General features: G+C 41.5%; 1 protein-coding gene across 9 annotated transcripts in view; it reads right to left on the minus strand.

Annotated features, from left to right (window-relative positions):
* Positions 1–1,345: 1,345 nt before the first annotated feature.
* nav2a (neuron navigator 2a) overlaps positions 1,346–16,814 on the minus strand; it is a 523,153-nt gene continuing 507,684 nt past the window's right edge. For all 9 annotated transcript variants that reach the window (XM_072272755.1, XM_072272756.1, XM_072272754.1 and 6 more), the window contains 6 exons: positions 12,448–12,602; positions 11,328–11,399; positions 9,636–9,832; positions 8,763–8,881; positions 7,009–7,212; positions 1,346–3,916 (listed from right to left, as the gene is read on the minus strand). In XM_072272755.1, the coding sequence (XP_072128856.1) occupies positions 3,791–3,916; positions 7,009–7,212; positions 8,763–8,881; positions 9,636–9,832; positions 11,328–11,399; positions 12,448–12,602 (873 nt within the window). In that variant the 3' untranslated portion in view covers positions 1,346–3,790. The remainder of the gene's footprint in view (positions 3,917–7,008; positions 7,213–8,762; positions 8,882–9,635; positions 9,833–11,327; positions 11,400–12,447; positions 12,603–16,814) is intronic.

Raw genomic sequence — 16,814 nt, forward strand, 5'->3', positions numbered from 1 at the left:
TTGCAATGGCACTGAGAATCTCAATATAATATGTTGGAAACACACAGGTGGGCATGGAGGAATGAAGCAACTCTGAAACTATCTGCCCATCTATTCTTCCAAACACACCTTGCCCTCAAAACCTGAGCATCCACAACAGCTTTTTCAGTCACCTCTGAATTGGAACATTCTTGATGTGAATGGACTGCTGAAGAAGGTGATCTTATTATGAATTAATTTTTGACTTTGAGACTCATATTTTACTCTCCTTCTGAAATGAATTGGTAAAACCACTCACTGACTGCCTTAATGTTAAAAATACTAACATAGCACTTCCAGTTTGCCTAGCATAAAAATAACAGGAAGAGCAAAGTACAAAGGATGGCAAGCTTCACTATGTGGGCCTCATTGTACGTAATTCTTGAAACATCGACGTTCAACTGCATTGTGCAAAGAAACAAATGCATATTAAACTAAGGAAAACACGTTTAAATGTTAATCAGCATTGTTTCATTTATTTAGTAGTACAGTGCGGAAGAGGCGCTTCAGACCAATGAGCCACACTACCCAGCAGCTCATCCATTTACCACTCGTCAAATCATAGGACAATTCACCTGCCCCTCCAAGAGGACCACAACATTGTCATCGGGTTTGGAGGCCTGTGTATCTGAATGACTCAGAGAGCTATCTTGGCTGGAGTCAGGGCATTGTGCTTTAGCTCTTGGTAGGGTCACCCACCCCAAACAGGTCAAAGGGCAAAGGCCAGACCAAGAGCGGTCCACCCACTGGTCCTCCAGGTTTGGGGGTTGAGCCTATGGCTAACAACCCTGACTGGTAAAGCAAAATTGTTACAGAAACAGCAATGAAGAATCCTTCTACACTGGAGTTCAAAGGAATTCCTGACTTGCATAACCGTCAGTAGTGAAAACCAAGAGGAAGCTATTGACACAATGAAGGAAGCCCTGAACACTGTCAGAGATGGCGGACCTTCATTGCTGTCCTAAACATCAGGGTCAGATGTTCAGCTGAGGGCAAACAACCCTGACCAGATGTTATGGAAACAGCAATGAAGAATCCTTCTACACCGACAGAGATGGAGCGCCTTCAACGCTGCCCTAAACACGGCATAATGGACAGAAGGTAAGTAAATAACTCACTTTCTAACCGGTATGTCTTTGGACTGTGGGAGGAAACCAGAGCTCCTGGAGGAAATCCATGTAGTCATGGGGAGAAAATACAAACTCAAACAGAGGGTCCCAGAACTGAACTCTGTTCTGAGTTATAATGGTGTCATGCTAACTACTATGCTACCATGGTGCCCACTTTATCACAGGTTAGGAGAAAAAGGATTGAAGGCAGCAGAAGATTGAATAAATAAGCATTCATTTTATTGAATCAGGAATAATTTAAGACTGGCACAATAACTTGATTTCTTCCTCAAATGAGACATGGTCTTGTGTAGGCCATATTGAATCCAATGAGTGACCAGAACTTGATTCAAATGGGATGACACATCATACAGTACACAAAATACTGATTTCCTAGTGTTTTAAAAATGGCTAGAAAATTCATCAAAATGCATTACTGTAATCAACTATTTACAATATATGTTACAATGAAAAAATGTACATCATATTAAACACATTCAAAACACTGAAATCACTAAATCCTACAAATAGTCTTCCATTTAACAAGCATGTGAAAATTATCACAAGTAACAAATATGGGTTTGGTACATTAATCATTACTGTGATCAGCATTTCATCACTGAACAGATTTCTCAAAATTTACAGAAAACACCATCTAGAAATTAAGCTAAAGCCATTTACAAGTCTCTTTCAGCCTGTACAATTGTTGGCAGTTTTGAAAAGAAAAAAGGTTTTTTTTTTTGGCTCCCGTTAAGAATTAGCATGAACATTGCATAGCATCTTAAACTCAGAACACCATTAAACAACTAGACACTGTTGACAGGAAAGGACGTAAAGAAAAAAAAAAATTCTGGAAGCATTTTAAAAAATTAATTACACATTTTAAAGAAAGAAAATTGTGCTCAGAAGTAATTAATTGAGCGTTGGCCCACATTCCCTTCACCCCTTCTGAGCTGAACCATGTCATCACAGTTTTAATGCAACAATGGAAAGATTTTGATCAGAGTACAGTAACGACAGTTTAATGGCAGCATTAACAAACCCATTGAGGTATCGAGAAACACATTGATCAGTCAAAGTGTAGGAACACTGGATTGTGTGATAATACATCACATGGAAGCAGGGGGACAACAGCACTGAACGACAAGCACTCCAATTTAAAAATCTATTACTCAGTCACTGGATGATTTCAGTATTTATACATTATTGTAGTGTCTATCAAGAATTTCTTTTGTGTTGCATTGACAGCATCATGGTCTGGACAGATTGTCAAACTCTGCAGTCCGGTGTTTTATTGTTAGGCACATTTACCCTCACAATATCTAACACAGTGAGCTGCTGTTTGATCACGATCCGAGAAATAACCGATTTGCTTCCTTGTTTGTCTTGCTTATAACATATCATTTGAAACAACACTGACTAAAAACAACTCGACTCTTACTGACGTTTTGAGATGAAATTCCAGCCCTGTTTTTTTTTCCAGAAACAATACAAAATAAATAGCAAAATTAAACAACTGGAAAACCAGTACAAAAGAGAGACCGAGAGTAAGGCATCATTTATTTCCAGCACCAGTCGTTCTAAAAAAAAAGGCTTGCATGGATTTGGCTAAAGGATTGCGTTTCTTTTTCGCTGAGGTACAGCTCAATCCAGCTTCTCTTTCATGTTTTTGCAAAGAAAAAGTGCAACTCCAGAGGAGGTGTTACCAGTCCTGGTGAGGAGACAAGCCTTAGTGACAATCAAGGTGTGTGTGTGTGTGTGTGTGTGTGTGTGTGTGTGTGTGTTTTGTGTATATATGCATACATACATGTGCCTGTATGCATGTGTTCTCAATAAGGAAAGTGAGAGGAGGAGAAAATTGGGACTTCCATATTGATTTCTGGCTCAACCACTTGTTCCCAGAGATTATTTCTCTTGGGTTTCGGAGAGGACCGCCCACGCTTTCGGCAGGCAACCTGTCGGCAAGCAACCCAAGCATGCCCTGCGTGCTCGGAGCATGTAGACTGCTGATGGAACAGAGACCAAAATTCTTGTGCCGGCTTGTCTTTCAAACTCAGCCAATTTCCAAACAGCAACATGATGTGGTGATGTAGCACCAAAACTGCCTTCAGCCGAGGGGGGCGCCGCATCCACCTCCTCTTACCCACCAGCCCACCTCCCCTCCCTCGCTCTCCATTATTGAAGGAGTTGGTTGAAATGTCCAGTGTCTGCTGACTGTTTGGCTGAGAGCAGCATAGGATACATTTTTTCAGGGCAGTACATGGCACAATGATGTTAAGTCTATACCTTTCAAAATCAGGTCTTACTAGTTTTATGCAGAGTACAACATTTCCTCATTGGCTTGGCACAACTGCCTCCAGCAATTGAATGAAGAAATAGTGCAGTTCTCAGTTATATAACAAAACAGGCAGGGTAAAAACCCCAAATTTAGTCTCCTTAGGGTTACCTGCACCCACCAGAGCTACAATATTTAAAATTGAACTAAAGTGTCCTGTACTTGAAGCCCCATCTTTTCTTTATAAACCAAGGCTTCTGTCCAGCTGAGCGGGCGAGAGCGAGAGCTATTGGTCAGTTTTCGTTCCTCTTCTGCGTCCTCGCCTTCCACAGAACTGTTCAGAGAAACGTTGGACAGAAGTGACAGATGATTTTGGCAGAACGCTTGATCAAAGTGTGGACTCCAGAGAGGAATCGAGAATATCGTCGTGATGGCTGTTACTATTCGAGTCACTGTCATAGCTGTGGGGACTTGAGCAGTTTGCAGCTTCTTGTAACCTCATTAACATATTCATCTGCAGAGGGGAAACAAAACAGAAACATAGAATATCGAACAGTACAATACAGAAACAGGCCCTTCGGCCCACAATGTTGTGCCGAACCAATTAAATTAGGCATCAAATGGTGAACTAAATTAATCCCTTCTGCCTACACAATGTCTATATCCTTCCATTTCCCTCACATTCGTGTGCCTATCAAAACGTCTCTTAAAAGAAGGGAATTCTTTCAGTTAACCAGGGAAGTTCTAATAGAAGGAAACATTGCCAGGTGCTAAGAGCTTGGTGTGACACAGTGCAGTTTGTAATTTTCCCTTTCTTTAAAGGAAAGTGCGACCTAAGCATTGGAAATTAAAAACCCTTAACCGATAAGCCCCAATACAGATCTACACTCAGTGGCCACTTTATTAGGTACACATTTTACCTGCATGTTAATGAAAATATCTAATCAGCCAACCATATGACAGCAACTCAATACATAAAAGCATGTCGACATGCTCAACAGGTTCAAATTGTTGTTCAAACCAAACATCAGAATCAGGAAGAAATGTGATCTAAGTTACTTTGACAATGGAATGATTGCTGGTGCCAGATGGAGTGGTTTGAGTATCTCAGAAACTGCCGATCTCCTGGGATTTTCTGCACAACAGTCTGTTCAGTTTACAAAGAATGGTGTAAAAAACAAAGAAACATCCAGTGAGCGGCAGCTCTATGGGCAAAAGAGCCTTGTTAACGAGAGAGGTCAGACAGGAATAGACAAACTGGTTCAAGCTGACAGGAAGGCGACAGTATCATAAATAACTATGGTTATCTCTGAATCACAGTAATGTTGAACCTTAAAGTGATTGGGCTACAGCAGGAAAAAAAACCCTGCTCCACTCCTGCACTTAATAAAGTGGCCATTTAGTGCAGATATATTTTCTAATTATTCTGGGCTTCAAGATTATGAAGTTTATGGTACAAGATGATAGTTCAAATACGTTTTAAAAAGCACTCATTGATTTAACATCTTGATTTTAACATGGTGCACTTCTACAAAGAAAATCAAACCCCAGCTACTGCTGTTATTAACACAATATCCTGCTTCACATGGTAGCTTGGTCCTTAGTGAGGATAGTCATAACCTCTCTTTCATGTCAGTTACCATTAACATGAATATTTAGTACCATGCAAAAGTCTTAGGCACATATACTGTATAAAGCTAGGATGCCTAAGACTTTTGCACAGTACTGTATTTGTCAATATGGTGTGGAGAGCAAGTTTGTAAATCTGGCGGGAGCAAGGGATGTTGGGATTGGCGAGGGTGGAACGCCACAGGAGGGGTGTGGGTCAGGTGGCAGAGAAGAAATGGCAAGGGTGGGTTGGGAGGGTGGCACGTATGCAGACTGCGGACACCAGGCAAGGTCATTTGATTCCAAGCAATTGGTTTATTGATCATTACAGAATGTTTCTCTTGTGCTTCCCTCTCCCTCCCCTCTCCCTGCCCCCTTCCCACTCTCAGTCCACAATAGAGATTCATATCAAAATCAGGTTTATCAACACTCACATATGCCATGAAATTAATATCTTCTTGCAACAACAGCAGTACAGCGCAATACATAAAATTACTACAGTGCTGTGCAAAAGTCTTAGACACCCTAGCTATGTATACGTGCCTAAAACATTTGCACTGTAGTGTATAAGACTATTTTCTGGACATCTTTGAAAGGGACAAAAAAAAGGTTGTACACCAATGTGACTCCCTCTGCAACTGGATCCTAGACTTCCTGACTAGGAGACTTCAGTCAGTCCGGATCGGAAGCAGCATCTCCAACACCATCACACTGAGCACGGAGGCCCCCCAGGGCTGTGTGCTTAGTCCACTGCTTTCACTCTGCTGACCCACAACTGTGCTGTAACACACAGCTGGAACCACATCATCAAGTTCGCCGATGACACGACCGTGGTGGGTCTCATCAGCAAGAATGATGAGTCAGCATACAGGGAGGAGATGCAGCGGCTAACGGACAGGTGCAGAGCCAACAACCTGTCTCTGAATGTGAACGAAACAAAAGAGATGGTTGTTGACTTTAGGAGGACACGGAGCGACCACTCTCCGCTGAGCATCGATGACTCCTCCGTAGAGATCTTTAACAGCACCAAATTTCTTGGTGGTCACCTGGCAGAGAATCTCACCTGGTCCCTCAACGCCAGCTCCATAGCAAAGAAAACCCAGCAGCATCTCTACTTGCTGCGAAGGCTGAGAAAAGTCCATCTCCCACCCCACCCCCACCACATTCTGCAGAGGTTGTATTGAGAGCATCCTGAGCAGCTGCACCACTGCCCGGTTCGGAAATTGCACCATCTCAGATCGCAAGACCCTGCAGCGGATAGTGAGGTCAGCTGAGAAGATCATCTCTGTCTTCCCGCCATTACAGACATTTACACCACACGCTGCATCCGTAAAGCAAAGAGCATTATGAAGGACCCCACGCACCCCTCATACAAACTCTTCTCCCTCCTGCCATCTGGCAAAAGGCACCGAAGCATTCGGGCTCTCACGACCAGACGATGTAACAGTTTCTTCCCCTAAGTCATCAGACTCCTCAATACTCAGAGCCTGGACTGACACCAACCTACTGCCCTCTACTGTGCCTATCGTCTTGTTTATTACTTATTGTAATGCCTGCACTGTTTTGTGCACTTTATGCAGTCCTGGGTAGGTCTGTAGTCTAGTGTAGTTTTTGTGTTGTTTTACATAGTTCAGTGTAGTTTTTGTATTGTTTCATGTAGCACCACGGTCCTGAAAAACGTCTCGCTTTTACTGTGTACTGTACCAGCAGTTATGGTTGAAATGACAATAAAATGTGACTTGACTTGACGTGATATCTTTTACCAGACAGTTGTCACTATTTAACAGACTAATGTATGCATGTTAATGTCTTAATCTCCCCCACCACTCAGCCTTAAGATCTTGCTGAGCATTATTTCTAAAAACTGTGTCTGAAAATAAATCAGCCCTATTACTAATGTTAAATAAGCCACCCATCAGGGTCCAGCAGGTTCTGAATCTTGTTTTGCTGTAGTTACTGTAACTAAATTTTAGACTCACAAGAATTTTACCAACTCACAAGGGGGTCTCCCTCAGCATCACTCTGCTGTGTCTGTTTGCTGGAACCACCATTCCGGGCTAGTATGAAACCATCAAAGCCCACATCTTCTGGCCTTAGCTGTAGTAGAGGGGGCCACTCATGCTGCTGTGGTGTAGCAATCCATGGATATGTTTCCATCACCCATTTGGCTGGGTCCTCCCAAGGAGCTCTTCTTCCGTACAGCTGTAAGACAGAAAGAGAAAAGCACAGAGTGAAAAATCTTGAAAAACTGACAGCATACATTTCAAATACCTTTGAAATAAAAATCCATCAAATTAAGGGTAAATCTTAAAATGAAGAACAGTGTGTACAATGAACTAGTACTCAACAGAAATTTAGAACGGCTTCTTCTCCTCCTCCTGAAGAAGTTCTTTGTGATCAAGGATGATTCGCTTCCATTACATTTCTATGGGTTCTGAGATGTCTAATGGGACCTGCAGATTCTGGCACAAGTGAGGTACAAGGTACTTGATGAGATACCAGGGCAGGAGGATCATCTGGAAGCTTATATGTTCTATAAGCTGTTTACAACAAACTTCAGTGCGCTTCTGGAGCATTAGCTCAAGACTCCCAGTGCCACTCCGATTGCTCTTCTCTGCCTTGAGCGGTCATGAGCCTGGGATTCCCGGGAATCTTCCATCCATCTGGCAATCTGTGGCCGTGGTGCAGCCCAGGTTAGAAAGTCTTTTTCAGGCATGCAAACCATGCATACCCATTTGAGCACAAGGATGGTCTGCAAGAAAACACTGCTGTCGGTTCATTTATCCTGCCAGGGTGTTTTTTGTATTTTGTGGAGAAAGTGATATCACTCCAGTATTTTGAGATGCCTGCTGTAAGAAGTCACATGCCATAAACATACAGGAGGGTATGGCTCCTGTATGCATAGTGCCATGTCTGAGGTGTGTTCTAACATTATTTTCTTCTGACAGTTTTTACAAAAGGCCATCATCCTAAAACACCCCGTCATCGCTCCCTCTCTACTGATTTCCTTCTGTTTTATTTCAGAAATCCAGCATCTGCGGTATTTTGGCTTTGCCTGCTCTCTCCCTGTAAAACGGGCGGGAGTGCTGCTGTTGTGTCATTGAACAGTTCTTCATCTTGTCGTGATGGAGAGACCTTTGAGTTCCTGAGACCCCGAGAACAATGCCGTCTGGAGTTTAGCCAACCGGCGCTAAGTTCCTGGTAGGGTCACCCATGGCTGTAAGGTAAAGGAAGAAATTCTCGACAAAGAGAGATTTAGCCAAGACTTTAATCCTGGAGCTGGCAGAAGATGACGACATCACAACAGCAGTGAAGGCAGAGGAAAGCTCCAGTGATCTTGAACTTCATGCCAATGGAAACCTCCACCCCTGACCCCGATCTGCCAGGCAGTATGTAGTGATGTCCGGGTATCATACTCTCTATGTCAAACAAAGCCACTTACATAGAGGGAACAGAACCACCTGAGAACCCACCAAAAGACAACCTCCTAGGAGGGCATCAGGCCCAACTCAAATGATCACACTTCTCCATTAAACAGGTGCTGCAAATGGAATGGAACTGAATTTGAAAAGCAGGGTTCAATGTGTACAGAATACCTTTCACAACAACAGGTGATGGCCTCTATCACAGCATGCTTTACTTATTCACTCTCTGGTGATAAATAGTAGTGTTTGTGCTCTGGAGGAGTCTATTATATAGTCATGAAAAACTCAGCAGCTTTTCACGAGAGCTCTACATGATAAACGACATACCTGCAATCCCTCTCTCACTGCTTCCAGCAGGTAAGGGATGATAGAATAATTCCACAAATCTGTAAACCAAACTCTTGAACCATCAACATCCATTGGACAGGACAGGAACAGCCGAGGACCTAGACAATAAAGCATTGTAGTGAAAGACTGATCAGTATTTTCATTATATGTTTTTTTTAAAATCAGCTTTTTTTATAATTAAAAAAAATCATTGCACCTTGCATTTAACCACATCTTATTTAGAGATACAAGACAGTAACAGGCCACTCCAGCCCAACGAGCCCATGCTGCCCAACTACACCCATGTGACAAATTAACCTACTAACCCCTATGTCTTTGGAATGTGGGAGGAAACCCGTACAGTCACGGGGAGAACATACAAATTCCTTATAGACAGCAGCAAAATTGAACCTGTGATAGCATTATGCTAATTGCTACACTACCGTGCTGCCCCAAATCTTACTCCACCCCTGCTCATCCTCACCACCGCTCTTCCTTCTTCTACCAATCTATCAACTCCCCTCAACCTGGATCCATCTAGCTCTTCCTCCACCCTTTCCTTCACCTTTCTCTATTGGCTACCTTCCCTCTTATCTTTCAGTTCAGATGAAGCCTCTTGAATCTAAAACATCAGCTGTTCATTTCCCTCTACGGATGCTGCCTGACCTGCTGAGGTCCTCCAGCGGTTTGTCTGCTCCTAGCTAACCATTCTGAAACGTACTTTTTGTTTTAGGTAAAGATATTCCTACCTTTAACATTTAAAATGCTTTGTATATTACATCTGATTTTAACTTGAGAATCCTCATAGGAGAAAATAAAATCCCGATGATATTAAAAATATTAATTTCTTGAATGCTCATATGGTATAATTACCAATAGTAACATCAGATGAGCTGTGAGTCTCCAGGAATCTGTTCAAATGATGCCAGACCTTGGGGATCCAGTCAATGATCCTCACCAGTTCCGTGTTTCTTGTTCTTGTACTAATCTCAGTTTCTATCAGCTTCCGACGAAGGTAGCGACCTAAAAAACCTTTAACTGGCTCAGTATGATTAGCACACAGGACCCACCTGTAAAAGATAAGAGGAAAGTTTAAGTGATCCAAAAGTCTTGACACAACAATTAAAATTAATTCTGGGGTTTGGGGTTTTGATTTGCACAGGGCATACAATAATTAGTGAATTCCACTTTTTAGTTTCAAGTCTCTGATTGTCTAGTCATGATATTTTAGTGGAAACCTTCTTTGGAACATCATCCGTTGCTCACTTATCAAGTTTTCGGAGGTAAGGAATGCAACACACAAATACCTCCACGTAACCTTGAACTTTATGCAGCCTACCCATTACTGAATTCACAAATTACCTGAAACAAAGTTATGCACAGATATACATTGACCCAGATTTTCCAACAGTAGTGTTGTTTGCCATTACTACACTGAAAATAATTGCAACCTTCAGGATTTTCACTTGGGGGTAGATAGATTAACATGGAAATCTTAAAAATGTTGTCAATGACTCATTAGGCTTCCAGACTTTATTTGCAGCTTTCTTCACAAGTTTCAAGGGAATTCCTATCAGTGGGTTTGTGATTTCATAAATTAATCATACAGTAAAATATTCTGGCTAACTTAGGCTTTCTTATGAGATTCAAATGAGATTTTAATTATGTATTAAACCATAATCACAGCTAGTACCTGGCTCCATAAACCCAGTCTTATGTTTAAAGGGACATAGAACAATATAGCAAAGAAGCAGGCCCATCAGCCCATTTAGTCCATCCCAGCCTGGTTTTACAACTTGTCCCATCTACTTGCACCCGTACCATAGCACTCCATACCTCTCTCAACCATATACTATCCAAGCTTCTCTAAAATATTACAATTGGATGTTGGTGTATGATAATCCTCATGAATATTTAAAATTGGTGGATCTTAAAATGACTTTTTAATGTTTATTTCAGTTTCCATTTTAATCATTTATGCAGTGATCTTCATTGAACATTTTGAATAAATGTTTAAATTAGGCCAATACTTCTGTGGGAATTCTTTGTGATTGGCCACTCAGTGAGCTTGGTAACATCATAGCTGCTGGACGTCGGTGTCAACTCGAACTGATTCATGACAAGAGCTGCCACTGGCAAAGGGCAAGTTCTCAACTCAAAATTGCTCAACTTTGTGAGGAATGTGCTTCAGAGTCATGGATAGGTATTGTTCTGTTGCTGAGCACAATTCTAGACCAACAGGTAACATAGAAAGTATCATTAATTCAAATAGGCTTTAATGTTTGTGATTACTAATAATTTAGATATAAACACTGCACAACATCAAGAAATCTTGACCAGACATTTAAGTATGAAGCACCTCCAGATAATTAAATGCTATTAATACCTTCAATCAGTAAGATAGGCTTCTACAAGACCATCTGGATGCTTAAAAGTAGAGGCTAATCATGATAACAGTTGGGTTTAAAAAGCTTGAAGGCAGTTTTAATTGTGCATAAGAAATAAAAATGTGGAACCTTATCAAACATTGAACACGTTCCAAAAGGTAACTAGTTTAGAAAATACCTGAAGTTATGATGAAGCTGGAGATTAGGAGTGGACGATGTAGCCTGGTTCATTGTGCCAATAATGTAAGGGCTGAAAAATATATTTTTCAGTATTAGTAATTACATTCACAACACTTGAATTCAGTTCAAAAGATCTGGAATGCAAAAGAGCAGGCATCAGCAAAAGGTTGTCAAGCACTGCAAAAAATCTACTTAATTGGTTACTAATGTCCTTCAGGGATAAAAGAGATTAACCACCATTATCTGCCCTATGCATGACACCATTCTTATTTGACTCATAACTCTTCTGTGACTTAGCACAGTAATCTATTCCGTTGTAGATGTATACCTGAGATAAATACCAAAAATAAGGACCAGCATCATTTTGAGAGTAGTTGATGAAGGATTTAAGTGCAATATTCACATTAAGCACAAACATGGTCTTTCCTGCAGCTTCAGCACCTCTCAAGGCACAACCTGAAAGTGAGTCCTTTGACCTGACATCCCTCTGAATCAAAACCACTGATCAATTGATCAAACAGATCCTGGTTGTTTGTGGTTCCTTTGCTGTATGCACATTAGTTACTGCGTTGCCCACAGAGCCACAAAGACCAAGCCTTCAAAGTGTTTCACTGGATGGGAAGCATCTTAGGACATTATACGTCCTGAAAGTTTCTTATAAATCCAAGCTTCCTCTTTTGTTTTATTTTGGTAAAAATTGCTTGTGAGTATCAGAACTCTGGAACATTTTACCATGCCATTTTAATAAATACTGAACATTTTTCTTGTGCTGACTTTAGGCAGTTTGATAGTCAAGTGGTACTGTGACGAGCTGAGAAACTTCACATTGTCCGATTATAACCCTGGACTGTCTCTATAATTGGTTTACTGTCTTCTATTATATTCTTTACTAACTTCTCCCAAAATCAACGGGTGCCTACACACAGCCCTTGACCTGACTCCAGAGAACCGTACTGCAGACTGAGCAAAAGACAAGATGGTTACGATATGCTTCTAACATTCGCTGCCAAACGTCCACTATTTGGAGAGAGTCCAGCAGCAGGGAAACCGTGTTGCAGCCTAAATCACCACATTTCGTTGAGTTGTACTGGACCATAATAAAAAAGAAATGCCATTACCATTTGTGGTACTTGCAGTTCAAAAGGCCATTGAAGATCTCGCTAAGGGAGCCAACGTGATGTAGATTGTCTAAGATGATCACACTGGGCATATCGACTGCATTGGCTTCACTATTGCATTGATCCGCAAGGTTTGAAAGATATTGGCGGAGCTCCTGAAGAACAAGAACACCTCATTTGTCAGTCTGCACACTTATATTATCTGCCCAATACAGGCATCTTTCTCATAAACTAAATTCAAAAGCTGATGTAAAGTTTATATAAAAGAGAACACGCTGGAAATATTTGAAGTCTGGTAGTGTCTGTGGAAGGATAAAGTTAAGGTTTACATTTAATGTAAGTCATCAATCTGAAATGTTAATTCTATTTCACTCTACAAATGTCACATCTTCTGTTTTATTACAATACCAAATGATTGCAATACAGATTCGCCAGGCTACAGACAGAAACTGATTTGAATTCCAAATCCGTACAAACTAACAATATCTCCGTGAAAGCAACACACCAAAAGCTGATTCAGCAGGTCAGACAGCATCCATGGAGGGAAATGGACAGTCAGTATTTCATCTGGACCAGGCCTGTTGAGTTCTTCAGCGTGTTGCTCCAGATCGCACATCCGCAGTCCCTTGTGTCTCCGTGAAAACCAACCTGCTACTTGTACCTCATCATAGATATTTATCATGACATCTTCAAAGTTTAAAATAATATTGAATAATTTATCCTGAAAATGTCTGTACTGGCAAACATTCAAGTGTTTAAACTGTGGACTGTTGGAATTGCATCGCCTCTGCTGGCACCCTGGCTTTTTTATAACCATATCCGCGGCAACTGGCTGCAAGTGAGTGAACTTTTGTTTCATTATTTCTGTCTTGTTTGCCCTTGCTGATATATATTTACTTAGAGATACCACATAGTAATAGCCCAACGTTCTGCGTCCCCTGTTCCACCTATGTGACCAACTAACCTACTGACCGGTACGCCTTTGGAATGTTGGAGAATTCTGGAGCAACAGAAGGAGATCCACGCAGTCACGTGGAAAACTTACGGACAGTGACGGAATTCAACCCATTGGCAATACAGAGAATTGCCATTGGCATTGTAGTAGTGCTGTGCTAACCACTACACAACTGACTAAAGGGAAGTTGAAAATTAACCCTAGACTTAGCTCCTGATTGGCTCCAGAGAACTGCAATGCAGACTGAGCAAATTTTGTTTGTTTTTGACTTGTAGATAAGTCCTTTCTCAAAATGGAACTCTTAGATACACGTGGAGTGCTTAGATTTACAACTGAGACCACAGTGTGGGTTTCTCTGTATTGGTATAGTATTGTCACATGTACCGTGATATAGTGATAAGTTTTTGTTTGTGTGCCACCTAGACAGATCATGCCAAATTTAATATATTAAGGTCATAAAAAGAGATAACAGAATGCAGAATATAGTGTTGCAGTTACAGAGAAAAAGCAGTGCAGCCAGACAAGTAAAGTGGAAAGGCCACAATGAGCTACAGTGGAAGATCAAATGTTCATCTTCTAAAAAAACAAGAGGTTTATTTGTAGTATTTGTAAAATTAATGAAGAAATTCTTAATTTGCTAGAAGCACATCAGTAACTGCTGTATAGGCTAGTACCCTGACCAGTGGATACAATGATTACAGAAACATTGATGAACTCCAACCATACCATTGACTTTGGACACTGGCCTATGCTCCACTGGGAGCTAACGACCCAAGAAGAAGACGTCAATAACTGGCACTCCACAAGATCTTTCAAAGTCACTAAAAGCCACTGATTTTCATTTCAGTGTGAGAAATAAAGCGTAAAGAATTAAACCCAGCCTCAAGAGGAGTCTCACTGATCTCCCTCTTGGCACTTATCCTTGCAAGCGGAACAAGTTCTACACCTGCCCTTACACTTCCTCCCTCACTATTCAGGACCCCAGACAGTCCATGCAGGTGAGGTGACACTTCACCTGTGTGATATACTGTGTCCAGTGCTCCCGGTGCGGCCTTCTGTATATTGGTGAGACCCGACGCAGACTGGGAGACTGTTTTGCTGAACACCTATGCTCTGCCCACCAGAGAAAGCAGGATCTCCCAGTGACCACACATTTTAATTCCACGTCCCATTCCCATTCTGATATGTCAATCCATGGCCTCTTCTACTGTTGAGATGAAGCCACACTCAGGTTGGAGGAACAACACCTTATGTTCTGTCTGGGTAGCCTCCAACCTGATGGCATGAACATTGATTTCTATAACTTCCACTAATGCCCCTCCTCCCCTTCTTACCCTATCCCCTATTTTATTTATTTATTCAGTTACTATGTCCCCCTCTTTTTATCGCTCTCTCTTTCCCTCTCACAATCACTCCTTGCCTGCTCTCCATCTTCCTCTGGTGCTCCCCTCCCCCTTTCTTTCTCCTGTGTCTCCAGCTTTGTTTCCCTTTTGTCAATCAACTTCCCAGCTCTTGGCTCCATCCCTCCCCCTCCTGTCTTCTCCTATCATTTTGGATCTCCCCCTCCCCCTCCTACTTTCAAATCTCTTACTAGCTCTTCCTTCAGTTAGTCCTGACGAAGGGTCTCGGCCCGAAACGTCGACTGTACCTCTTCCTATAGATGCTGCCTGGCCTGCTGTGTTCTACCAGCATTTTGTGTGTGTTGCTCAAGAGCAGTAAGTGATTTTTAAATCTTATTCAATTAGATTCAACTTTATTGCCATTGTGCTGAGTACAGATACAAAGCCAATGAAATGCAATTAGCATCTGACCAGAATTGCAAAAGAATAGTATTTTTTTTATGATTTTAAGTGGCAACAATGATTTATAGTCCTCAAACTATCACCTGTTTTCCCACTTTACTTGGCCTGTAATCAAATATTTTGCGATAATTTTCCCCAACATTGGTTGAAGAAAAAATAGGTTTGGTGCAGCAATAACGTGTTTTCCATTGCTCCCGTACCAGAGTTAATAGCTTAATTTAGACCATAAGACCATGAGATATAGGAGCAGAATTAACCCATTTTGGCCCATCAAGTCCGCTCCATGATTTCATCATGGCTGATCCATTTCCCCTCTCAGCCCCATTCTCCTGCTTTCTCCCTGTAGTGCTTCATGCCCTGACTGATCAAGAACCTATCAAACTCTGCCTTAAATATACCCATTGACCTTGCTTCCGCAGCCTCCCGTGACAACAAGTTCCACAGATTCACCACTCTCTTGTTAAAGAAATTCCTCTTCATCTCCACCCCAAAAGGGCTGTATCAGCTTAGCTGAAAAAATAGAATGTGATAACATTCTGCAATATGTTGGCTATGGTTGTTGTTCCGGTTGGACAAATTAGTGAAGACAGCAAACAGCTGAGGGATAATAATCTAAACCCACATACGTGCTTCTACCCCCAGGTGGCCATGATGCGACTCAAGGCTGATAGGTAAATGGTGGTCAGTTAGCTCCATTCCTTCTGTAAAACTAAAGGCCACTGATTTGATCTACAGTGGTTGCCAAACAGTGGAAATATGAACGTTTCTGATAAACATTTCATCCCTGACTGAAATTCCATTCTGGATGAGAAAATGCCATTTGGATTCCTCTATTACAACAAACCCCTGGTGGCATGGGAGAAGTCAACTCTATTTTACAAAAATAGTGCAAAGATAAGACCAGAAGACATAGAAGCAGAATCAGGCCATTCAGGCCATCAAGTCTGCTCTGCCAGTCAATCACGCTGATTTATTTTACCCCTCAACCCCATTCTCCTGTCTTCTCCCCATAATCTTTACCTTAGTAACAGGAAGAAGACAGGAGGTAAGGTACTAATCAAGAACCCAATAGCCCCCGGTTTAAATATACCCAGTCACTTGATCTCCACAGCCATCTGTGGCATGATGGAATTAGACTTCTCAGGCAAGCCTGTTTAAGCTGCGGGACCTTTTAGAGGAAAACAGAAGTTAAAAAGTGGCTAAAATTATTGCCATTTTTAATAGGACAGAGATAGTAAATACACTTCCATACACACACAAGTCTTAAACAATTAATCATGAATAAAATACTAAAACACCAATGAAGAAACTTCATTGGGTGATAAATTGGTTGAAACATTGAAATAGTCATGCTCTCTTCTCGTTATTTCCATCGGGCAGGAGGTACATTAGCCTTAGGTCCCACACGACCAAGCTCAGGAGCAGTCATTACCTTACAACCATCAGGCTCTTGAACTGGCATAGATATCTTCATTCACCACAGCTCTGAACTGATTCTACAACCTACAGACTCTCTTTTAAGGGCTCGTTATAACTCAAATTCTCAGCATTATCTATTTAAATTTATTTGAATGATTTGTCTTTTGCACACTGGTTATTTATCAGTCTTT

The sequence above is a fragment of the Mobula birostris genome, chromosome 11, assembly GCF_030028105.1.
Source record: "Mobula birostris isolate sMobBir1 chromosome 11, sMobBir1.hap1, whole genome shotgun sequence".
In the NCBI taxonomy this organism is placed as follows: domain Eukaryota; kingdom Metazoa; phylum Chordata; class Chondrichthyes; order Myliobatiformes; family Myliobatidae; genus Mobula; species Mobula birostris.